This window comes from Achroia grisella, unplaced genomic scaffold (assembly GCF_030625045.1).
Source record: "Achroia grisella isolate CSIRO2021 unplaced genomic scaffold, CSIRO_AGI_Agris_v1 utg308, whole genome shotgun sequence".
Classification (NCBI taxonomy): Eukaryota; Metazoa; Arthropoda; class Insecta; order Lepidoptera; family Pyralidae; genus Achroia; species Achroia grisella.
Window position 1 is genome coordinate 1,097,353 of NW_026712791.1, and position 12,437 is coordinate 1,109,789.

Sequence of the window (12,437 nt, forward strand, 5' to 3'; positions counted from 1 at the left end):
GTATAGGAATTACACATTTTATATCTTACTCTGTCACCACATAAAAAATCTAAAGCATGTTCTACTTCAATCAAATTATTATAGCTTTACTGTATTGACTCAAAAAAACTCAATAAGAAATATAGTGATTACTTGCTCAGTGAGCTCAGTAAATATCAATCTGGCCGTGTCATCTCACAATAGAATATGCAAATCCAATTGATTCGTAAAAAGATTAGGCTTTTAACTGTCGCCGTCAAATCAAAAAAAGCAAATAGAGTATTGTATTGTCACTACAAAACTACAGTGGTGATAGACCACAATAGCGACTTTCTGAATATAGAATACTAGCCGCGACTTCAGCTTTTCAGACATCAGATGACCTTTGTCTTACCTCGTGATATCAATCTACCTTCATGTAAAATTTTATTAAAATCCGTTCAGCCGTTTATACAGATACCGCAGATTATATTTATAATATAAATTATTATAATACAGCTAAGGTCCCTTACATCGCCCATTTCTACACTATTCTGTAACTATTTAATTTACAGTTTATTCCGAAAGAAAATGTAAGTATTGGGGAACTATAAAGAAAAAATACCATTTGTAGAACCGCAGTCAGCACAAACTTGGTTCCCGGGCATGGCTCTCACGGCTCTTATGATCGACCGCTGCAGGTCGAGAAGTGAATGTCCCGAGTCGTTACTCTCACCAGCTTGCTGATGAAACGCCCTCATAAGAGCACCATCTTTGCAGTTTATCAAAACGGACGTCCAAGCACGTTGTTCGTTTTCGTCATCCGCTTGAAAGTGATAGGTACGATTATCTGAAAATAAATTATACATTTTTTCTATTTTTTGAAACAAAATTATTTTCTTTTTTATCGACGCTGACTATAGATGGCTACTAATCAATATATTGCACATATATTATGTCATATTACAATAGGAACGTTTGATTGACGTTGGACCTTTTTACTAAAGAAACACATGGAAAATGCTATCTGACAAATAAGTATATTTAAGTCCCTGCATAAACTATTATGGCACTTTTGTTAAAAATTGCGATGGTTCTTTAGAAAGAAACGCAACAACACAGATTGTTGCATCATTGAAGAAGAGAGAACTAAACAGATAATTGCAGACACTATATGGCACTTCACTAGAAGGTACCTTACCTTCTAGTGAAGTGCCATATAGTGTCTGCAATTAAGATATGAAATAATTCGTACGTTTAGTGTATATTATACTAGATATTATTAGCACGTGTAAGGAAGTTTAATAAGGTATCTTTAGCAGTAATAGTACTAACATGAGACTAGATCAAACGCCCTTTTATCTTCTGAGGCTACTTTAATCTGGCACGTCAAAAGATTGACCCTCGCAGGTGGTTTATTCTCATCTGCATGGAATATGTCTAGAAATCCTTCGGCAGTGACTCTGCATCGTCGCTTTTGCCATACCCTCCGAACTTTCCCTTCAGACTTTTTGAGCAAATATCCACTACGTGAAACACCGTGTTGTTTGTCACCTTGTAGTTGGTGAAGGGAGTAACCGCCTACCGATGAAGCTACCTGTAAAATAATAGCATGAATGTGTTGGTTGGTATAACAGCGATTTCTTGGCAATCATAATCTTGTATCACAACATATTTAAATTACTATAATTTTGTGAACAGTAATCAGATTAAAATCGACACCCCAGTGAACTTAGAAAATTTTTAACCTCTCTATCCTGTGGCGCTGCTGCCCTTAACATATTCCGTAGCTCAAGTAACTTCCTCCTCTCGTCGTCCTGCTGTTGTCTGATCTTCTGTAACTGTACACTCAAATCCGCAACATATACACCGAAATGTTCAATTGTCTTAAGTCCATCTTGGAAGTAATTCGTCTGCGCGTGATAATATTCTACAAGGTGTTGTAACAGTTCGATCCCCTTCTTCGTCTTGATTTCATTGAATTTAATCAGGTACTAAAACAAAATAACAATACACTCAACATAATATCGACGATCGCAAAAGTGGACTGGAGCCAGCCTAGTGTACTGGACAATCAGACAGAATGACGCCGAAAACAGCGCGTAGGCATGACTGTTATTACTTCATCAACTGTGACTGATGAAACGCGGCGAGACAGATGGTAGTCCGGGATAGACTGTTCAAATTACGAATATTATGCGAAACCCTTCCGCGAGTTAAATTTATACCAGATGACGCGCTTACGCGCATCTACGATATAGTAAATTCAAAATAGTCTCTCAGCTGTGCAATAAGATTGATGAGTTGTGTGCGACCTTGCAAAATTTAAACTGACATGTTTGCAACATAGTATTGCACTGTTTTAAATACCTAAGTACTAAGTTAAGACTGCTTTTATGGTGAATACGTTGAGTCGTTTAATATATCTAAAAGTGCTATCACAACGTGAAATTGCGTGGGTTGTGGGTACTCGGTATTTGCCCGTGTCGCGATGCCGGTGCGAGTTGGAACAAAGCGAGGGTCAGTGGCGACGGCGCAAGGCCGGTCGACGACCTGACGGGCGTCTCCGCAGTACCGCACCGACCACTGGACCTGTTGACTTCTTTTTTTTAACCCAATGGCTAATGACCTCCGTCTGCTAATGTTGTGTACTTGACAGGAAACAATTTGTTTTGTAATGACCACTGAGGTTTGATTCAGATACGGACCGTGAGGAACAAAAAAAAATTAAATTAGGTGAAACCGTGAACGTTACGAATTCTCGTATTCAATATAAAACTACTTTCTAAATAATTATCAATATAGTTAAATTAAATGTTTTAAACATTTACAGATAATGTTTATAAACACTTAAATAATGAAACTTCTTTAATGGTCTTACAGAAAGTTTCTTAAATTATATACCTATCTTATCAAATTTTATCAAGAATATTTCGAACAATAAAACATATTTAATCGAATGTACTTGGTAATGCTGTCTTTTGTCTGTAATATGTTCTATTAACACAAATTTACACGCTACTGTTTTAAAAATATATTATTCTTAGTAAGCAATTTATTAATTGCTATAGTATATAGACACCACACTCCTGTATGACCGCCGTGCATTTTCGAGACTACTGTAATCATTTGTCTCACTTAAAAAATTAAATTATTAAATTTTAACTCAACCACCCAAACCCAACCCAAATTAGGTGGGTGTACCTAATTTCTGAATATAATTTTACACCGAAAGAAACCTTGACCAAAGAACTGAAAGCAACCCAAATATTAGCAGATGGTACGATTTGGCCGATAACATTATTAATAGCATATTGTGAAATAAGGCCATGATCCGTAAACCAAACATTTGGCTTATTCATAAGTACATCACAGCTCAAGATAATGGTGCGTACATTTGGCACCAATGCAGAACATTAGGACAATACATGCTAAATAAGTGCATTGGACCTATATAGCAAGCAACAACTCAATGGCTTTTTAACTAAGAATAACCTTTATGGTTATTCGTTGCTTTTGTCGAGTAAAGAATTTAGAAAAGATAGGGTCTAATTCTCTAAGGATTACCCATTTAAATAATAAAAACTGTGATGTTTTGATTATCTAAAGGTTTAATGTAACACGTCCAGCCATTGACTTAATTCATTAGAGAATAAGTAGACCAATACCAGACAATATTGGACCATTACAGTAACGATGGGAAGGGCAGATGAAGAGAAAACACTAAAACATTACGGCTGCGATATAAAAACAATAGGCATATAATTATAGGTTGCAATCTTGGCAAGCTTTTGATATCACTCTGGACTGCATTCAATCACTGTTGACGACTATTTTCGATCTTACATCTTAGCAATAGAGTTTGCAATCGATAGTAGAATTAAGTGTGATGATTGATGATAGAATATTCTACAATGGCAATCTCGTAGCAATGTGTTTGGCACTTCACACGCATTATTAGAAATAACTAACAGTAAACCATTGTCACTGTCATCGTACTTATGACCTTTCATATTGTTGCCGGTGGATTGTGTGGAAATAACGGCTCTTGATGACCACAAACAACACTTATCGTATGGGGAGCGTTGAAATACAAAGCCTGCAAACCATAAATTACCAGAAGTCCTACTAATTACATTTTAGGCAATATAAATGGATGGTGCGTCTGTGTGTACAATTATAAATTGCAATTCATTCCCATTTTAATGTTGTTATCTCGATAACAACCGAGTTGAGTTATCACACTAAGTCAAGTTACGATAAGTCGTGCAATTGATTGAAGTGAATTATAACACTTGTCAGTAATATTATGAGTAGAACGAATATTTTCAATTTGTTCTAACGATTGCTGGATTCCTATATAAATAAGTCTCATTCTAAATTATAGTTTAATATTAAAATTAGAAAAATTAAAAGCTATAATATTCTGAATTCGTAACTGAAATATAGGAATAAATAATTATATTATTCGATAGAATTTTTAATTTATATTTATTATTTTCAAGTCATTTGTCCTCGTTATTAATATATAGTAAAGTTCATGTTAGGTTTACATTGTATATATTGGATTATGTTCGTGCTATAATACCTATATTTATCTGACCTAACATAGTACTTTTGTGATAGTGATAGGTCGTTCACATTGTGCACGCGCAATACAGATACACGCTTCACGGCGCATACTGTGTATAAAAAGTGTGCAAATATAGAGTAAGTATTGACATAAAAATTCTAATATAAATGTAATGTATTCTATATCGAATATTTAAATTTATAAAGAGTAAACATTAAAAGAACATTCATTCATCCTTATATATATTGGACCTAACTAGTTTTATGATCTAAGCAAGATTATAAACATAAACTTGTTACTTAGAAATACTTAGGACACTAGATTAGCTACAGGGTCAAGACACTCTCAAATGACGTCATTGACGTAAAAGCTATCAAGAACGGGGCAATAAGTAATTAGTTCGACATCTAATAAGTTGGCCATTTGAGATCCTATCAATAAACGATGACATAGTTTCAAAGCCTTGATATAATATTATAATTATATTAAGGACGACATATTATGAGTACTCGTATCATATTTAACCATTGACGTTAAATAACAAAAGAAATCAGCTAGCTGTTACTTCATAAGCACAATTATTGGTTAACGCTTAGTCTAGTCTAGTCTATACATCTTAATTTATTTAGATTGCATACCAATATAACTAAGCTTTGAGAACTTTGATTAGCAACGGAAAAACAACTTAGAATAGTATTTTTAGGTAAATTAAACCGGCTGACTAATGAGAAATTAATAATAGACCTTGGCCAAATCCTAAATTAGATTTATTATTTTATAATAGATTTATATCTAAAAACTTAAACAGAAATATATTCTGTGCTATGTTACTAATTTCTTAAAAGAGTATTGTATTTTATCATGTTAATTTCTACTGCAATATTGTAGACATATTTAGAATTATACATTCTAAAAATAATAAATACACACATAAATAAAAATTCAATTGTGTTCTGAGCACTTGCAAGAAAAAAATAAAAATTTAAAATACTTTTCAATACGTAATCATCACCATTTTCGGTTTTCCGTCACGTTATAGCTGTAGTTTGTCAAAAGTCCCTTGCCAGATGCCTCATATCATAATCAACCCTAGTAGCTAGACGAGGAACAGCAAGTTTACCAATGGCTCGATCAAATTAGCATAAAAAAATCACATCGAATAAAATACACATTTAAATTTGATAATTTATTGTATTTTTGAAGCATTATCAAAGGATTCTTTCAGCGATATATATTACTTTATTATAATTCAAATAAAGCATACCCTTTGCAAGTGTATTATTTAACATTATTGTGACTTCACTTCGATGACAATGCACGAAAGTCATCCTGCAGAAAATGTTTTCATGTTATTCATAACAATCACATCTTGACTAATGGTCTCGAACCCTTGTGATTAGAGAACTATTCGAATACTTTAAAAATATCGTAAACTCGCGGATTAAGATCTAAAGACAGCACAGCGATGCCCATGTCACGACAATAATCCCCAGTTAAGTAACCAATAAAAATAATGCGCGACCGTCCGCTCTCATATTAAGGAAGCGAGTTTATTTTCTCTGTACTCCTGCGCTCAAACTCGAATAGCAAATAGTATCATCTTAACTCGAGGTTTCGTAACACTACATTATGCCTACACGCGTTGAGTGTTTCGTATGAAGTAGAACGTTGCACGTTAAAATTTAGATGCAGAGTTTAACGGGTGAACACAAATACACATTTCCGACCTCCTTTCCCATATTTAATTGTATTTAAACCATATTAGCGATATGAATTGCCTTATAATTACCATGAACATTATAAAATATCAAATCACATATGTACGAATTTTGTTAAAAACTTCAAAAATAATGATAAAACAATATTACTTAAAACTATTGAAAGTCTTTAAAATTACCACATAATTATTATTAAACGGGACAAGAGCATACTTATTTCATAATTTAGGGTGAAACTATTGCTTTTACTCTTTGATACTATTTTTAGTTGTCGTTTGTGTTTACTCATAATGAAACAATTTTATTAACGAATATGAAAAATATCATAATAGAACCTACAATGATATAATGTATAAATCTTAATACTGTTTTTAATTATCTTACCTCACACATCTGCAGCTGGAATAACCGTCTTTCTTTCTCCATCTCATCGGCAATCTCAGCAGGAGTCACCTCACTCCGGATAAGACCAGCTTCTTTCGCTTGTGATTTCTTCTCTTTCTCAATTTTCAGGTACTTGGACTCATAATCTTTGGATGCTTTGTCAAATGGCCTCTTCAGGTCGCCTTTCACTCCTCGTAAATCGCCTTTTAATAGACTATCCACAGGAAACATCACTATGTTGTTTATATTTTGCATCTGTGGGCAAAAGAAACAATAACAGAATAGATTATATTCAAAATTGATAGAAATATTTTTTTTTTGCCCGACGTATGTAAGCACATCACACTGGCTGCGTCTATTGAGTAATATTCGTGACAACTACAGACAGTCAGACACACTTACAAAGGGTTGTGGTGTTTGTAATTGTCAGAAAAGGTTTGATGAAAAATTTTGCGGAGAAGTGAAATATTTGAGTTACTGTTGCGGCCTCTGACAGGACTGCTTGCTGAGCGTTTATAAGGCACATAACTAAGACAGACAGAACAACTAATTACAGACTGATATGAGGAATACCACAGATGATTGTGACGATATTAAAAATATTTTTCTTTATTAATTAAAATCTCGTTTCAATCCGTATCGACGGCAGTCTTTAACGGTTCCGACGATCTACAAATCTCCAAATAAATTATTTGCATAGATAAATTTTGACAGATTGACAACCAGTTGCTCATTGTATATCGTATGGACTTGAAGAGAGTAATACGACTACAATACGGCCAGATTAATCTTTACTAGACTAGCTATTATCACCATTGCGTAATAAACCGATAAAGCCGCAGGTGACGTATATAAAAAAAGTAAACAATAACACAATGAGTGCATTCACTTAGCACTTATAGACCAAGTTGATTGTGAATGCTCATAAAATTGCAAAACCTCTGCATTCCTAGAGCTGCTAGACAGCTATGACTGCGGATTGCCTCACAGCCATCCGCTGTAGTTGATAGACAAACAGTTCCACACTATTGCATATGCACTGCTCGAATTGTCGACGCTCGCGGACTGTCTGACAGTTGAGCAATCACAACCACAACTTCGTACACAAAATATGATATAAAATTTTATATCTCTAGACGTTAACTTGGGTAATATTTTGCAGAAAAACAAATAGTCTGATTGTAGCAGTCTTAATTACTCCATGGAACTAATAGGACAATAATAACACTATATAGTCCTATAGTGTAACCATTATACTTAATGGAAGTAGTAAGTAAATAGCTTAAGTTGAAGAATACGAGAATGGCTTTTTTACCAAATATTTTTATATTCGATATACATATATTTTCAATGAATAATACATATCTGTGGTATTATTATTATATATCTGTAATAAGAAGAGTAAAATATTATCAAAATACAGATATCCATCTAAACCTGTAGACACGTTGCCGAGATAATATATGTATATACAATTGCTCGTAATATATTATCAGATAACTGATATTATTACATTGGAAACATTGTTAAGTTGAAGAATATACACCAAAATCATAAACGGTAACTGAAACAGAATTTTTAGTAGATTCTATTACCGTTTAAACAATATCACACATATGGGGTAACCAAACCACCTGTCAACAGTTAACGTTATAGTGAACGTAAACATAACCACTCGTAATGTACTCTAAATTAACCTAACTCGTAAATAATACTACAGTAATTAAAAACCTAAAAGTAGACTTCAAAGTGAAATGACTGTGAAAGCTATAGAGTAAAATCGTCAATGACAGAATAGAGGGCTCTTAACGAGGGTCTGAAGGACAAAGGGTTGAAGTAAACAATGAATGAACTCTTCCTGGACATTGTTGTCAACGATTGAACACGTTCCGCAAATTAATGTACTTTAAAATCATTGTCATTAAGCAGCTACCGAAGTTTATTAATTTCAAATCATCACGAATTTTCACATTTGAATTTGTATGTGAGGATTATAAATAAAATATATATATTACTTTTTGAGTATTGAAAATACTACAACATATTAAAAACAAGGCAATAACCCGTATGGAATGTGGGTAAAAAGGTAAAAGCACCATGAACTGATATAGTTCTGATACCAGATATTTGATGAATGCTATGCTCAGTTGAGAAAAACTAATAGATATACTATTAGTTTTTCTTAAGTCGGAGTGTTATAGCATTAATACATTCATCGTGCTTGTTTATAATAAATAAACATTATTTGTTCGATAAGAGTAATCGATTTGTTTTCATAGCAATTAGAAGCGGGTAAGCTCATAAGACATGATCTTGATTGGTATCTTTAACACAATGGCTCGCACGCAATGTTCACATTGTAATGTGCAACGCTCAATTAACTACACTCAACTTCTTCGAACGGTTGAACTTTTATTTTCCGTATATCTAAACAATCCAAATCGTTTGTTGTCGTTCGAGCTGGTTCTGATATGTAGGTCTGATATGTATGTAGATAATGTAGGTCTTCCAAAAACTTCAGCAGATTCAGCAGAACAAAGCAGAAATTTGTTACTAAGTTTATTTTAATGTAATTAGTATAACAAACAAGCTGACCATCTGGTAGCAAGTGGCAAACGAAGCCTATATACGTGAAGAAGAAGCTACGAGTTTCCCATTATCAAGTGATGCTCTTAATATTAGTAACCTCATGCATTTCCATTTCAGAGAACGATGATGTTTTAGCACCTTATACAGTAACTTCACCACCATATTTGAGATATGGTAACTTGTAACCAAAACATAGTTTACAAAGCAGCTTTGCGAATGGCAGAAATGGGTGAGATAAAGGTCCCACGAAGATGACTTTACACAAAGTCTACTTCTAGTTTTTTTAGATTTTTAAACATAGGTTATTCGCATATTATCGCTTTGAATTCAAATGAAAGGAAAAACTGCACCTAAATGGAATAAAGGCATGTCCTGAGATAAGCGCGCACAAAAGCATAGACAAACAGACAAAATTCCAACAATTATTGTTTTAAGTTCTATTACGTTGATAAAGTCCCTCGATTATAGTTTTTGTTGTAAGTATATCTTTCATGTGCAGTTATCAGTTACCGTATACGTAAATAACGAAATGTAGTGATCCTTGTAATTTTCAAATATATATATTAAGTAGATATTACTAGGAAACAAATCAACGTTATTACATAAGACAATATCCAAGTAACCAAAATCTATTATAATAAATCCATTGGAACTTTATAAAACAATTCAACAACTTCCAAACGTCAAACTTTGCAAGTAAAACGAAAATAGAACGACTTTAGAATTTAGAAAATTCAGTTTGTTGAAATTTAAATAAATCATTCAATCATTTTCATTGAAAATTCGAGTAGCAATTGTATATTTACTTCATATGAAAGAAATCTTATCTTTAAATCCATACTCAATACTAAATCTATATTAATATTATAAATGCGGAAATATGTTTGTCTGTCTGTTAACTTTTCACGACTCAATTTTACGTGAAAATATGAAGATTGTATCAAAAGTGACATATGTTATCTTTTTATCTTAAAAAAGCAGAAAAGTCACGTTTGACGACAGAAAATAGATTATTCAAATTCGAACACAAAAATTATTTATTCATACAAGATATTTTAGTTGCTTATGCAAAACAAGTTTTTTGTTTAAATATTTTTTCCATGATAACTCAATTCATGATAACTCAATTATTGTATGACTTTTCATGTACTTACAACAACAAACTGAGGCATACTAATAAAATATTTATAATAACGAGACTTTATACGAGCTAGAATTATAATGTTTTGGGCCAATATAATAGTAATTCAACAATTAAGTACAACAATAGAGGTTATTCATTAGTTATGTCATAATACAAATTACAATATGCATTTAGTTCGCGCTATGCAGTGACCGTATTAAAATGTTCTCTCTATTCATACTAGTATCATATATGTTAAAGTGTGTCTGTCTATTTTTTACTTTTTCATGGCTAAACATCCAGACGTTAAATCAAATTTTACACCTTTTAATAGATTATATCATAAGGACAGTAACAAGCAGTCATTTATGTAAGAAAAAGTTAGTATAAACCCAAAATCAACTGATATACTATTAAATTAGAATAAATATTTGTAAACTAGCCGTACCCGTGACTTGTATTATTATAAATAAAGCATTCATACTAATTTACACCTTTGAGTTACACCTTTGAAAAATAATCATTTTTATAATATATCTTTAGCCAATATGTTTAGCTATATGTGACAACATATTCTGTAAAAGTTTCATCCTAAACCCTATAGTCGTTTTCACGTGAAACCTTAACATACAACAATTCAAACAGACGGTTCTCCACGATTTTACCATTATACATATTACATGTAAAATATAAAGATATAAAATAAAAGTAACAGTAGGTCTGTCTATTAATAAATTCTGATTAATTTAATCTTGTACTACACGACAGATAGGATATATGTACATATAAGTAAAAAAGCTATTCATGTATAATTCTGTAACAAAATGTAGAGTTAAAAGGTCTCGGTCTGACAGATTTAAATGAATATTTAACAGGTACCTCAAAGCGTTTCACACATCAAATATTAAAATGGAGCCTTTAGCTGTTTACGACAAAGCAAAGTTAAACATAAACTAAATTAATAATAATAAAGAACCTGTTTTTTAGTATAATAAAGTTATTTCTAATCTAAAATCACAGTAAGCGGGAGATCGTTTGACCTATAGATTCCAATCCATATAACATCCGCATAAACAGTTTTAATTGTTCGGAATGCTCGTTTTGCAAGTTCCATTCGAGCTCGACCGATTACTTATACATATCCCCGATTATTATAAATATCTATTAATGATATATTTTTGTTCTCATGGGGACGTTCAATGATTAAGTGAGGCGTTTTTTAGCGATTTTTTCAACGCCTCCTTGCCTAGACCTCCTCTAAAAAATGTCATAAGATTTGGGTTGACAATGATATTTGACACAGTTTCTTACGGAAAAAGAAACTGAATATTTGCAAAGACATCCCACCCTAGACGTCTAAGTAATTAATGGATGCCCCATCACAAGTCAGGAAATTTTAATATAAACAATCTCGTATTTTATACAACGAAAAGATGATTATACAGAATAACAATTTTGTGGGGGAAGCAGAGCGAGGAAGTTGGGTCTCCCTTCATGCGAGACATGACAAGTTGTTGACTCAAAAGCGAGTCAAGTAACTTACACTATCATATTATACTTAAACTATATTATTTATTATTATTATAACTATATTACAACGTATTAAATATAATATATAATATTTATTATATTTAATACGTTGTTTATGTAACTGGAATGGCTAACAAGTAAACAGCCCACTGGATGGAAAATGGGAACAGCACTATGTTCTGGACATTACAAAATTCATTACAACGTCTGTGACATCACTTGTTGATAAGGTATCAAGCCATTCCTTCAGGTTTACCTAAAGATCAGTTCGTGTTATAAGAAATTAATAGTAAAGAATGTTAAATACGAGAGTGTCATGTTATTGCAGTATGGTTAACATATCTCTTTTATATGTAGATATTAAGCACGATGTAAAGTAGTAAACGGTTTCTATAGAACCAAGAGACATCAATACTACAATAAGGATCATAAACTTTACTTTAAAGAATAAGATGCATTATCCCTTTTACATCAAAGATCAATCTTACTAAACTACTCTTACTCTTATAAATGGTATTGTAGAAACAACGCCTTTTTGCCTCTAAAATATCAACTGCTCCAG

At 32.5% G+C, this 12,437-nt stretch overlaps 1 protein-coding gene across 4 annotated transcripts in view; it reads right to left on the bottom strand.

The window, feature by feature from the left end:
* The window catches only part of LOC131843461 (arfGAP with SH3 domain, ANK repeat and PH domain-containing protein), a 53,430-nt gene that overhangs the window by 11,345 nt on the left and 29,648 nt on the right, over window positions 1-12,437 (bottom strand). For all 4 annotated transcript variants that reach the window (XM_059192109.1, XM_059192110.1, XM_059192108.1 and 1 more), the window contains 4 exons: window positions 6,634-6,888; window positions 1,707-1,952; window positions 1,294-1,555; window positions 584-808 (listed from right to left, as the gene is read on the bottom strand). In XM_059192109.1, coding sequence (XP_059048092.1) covers window positions 584-808; window positions 1,294-1,555; window positions 1,707-1,952; window positions 6,634-6,888 — 988 coding nt within the window. The remainder of the gene's footprint in view (window positions 1-583; window positions 809-1,293; window positions 1,556-1,706; window positions 1,953-6,633; window positions 6,889-12,437) is intronic.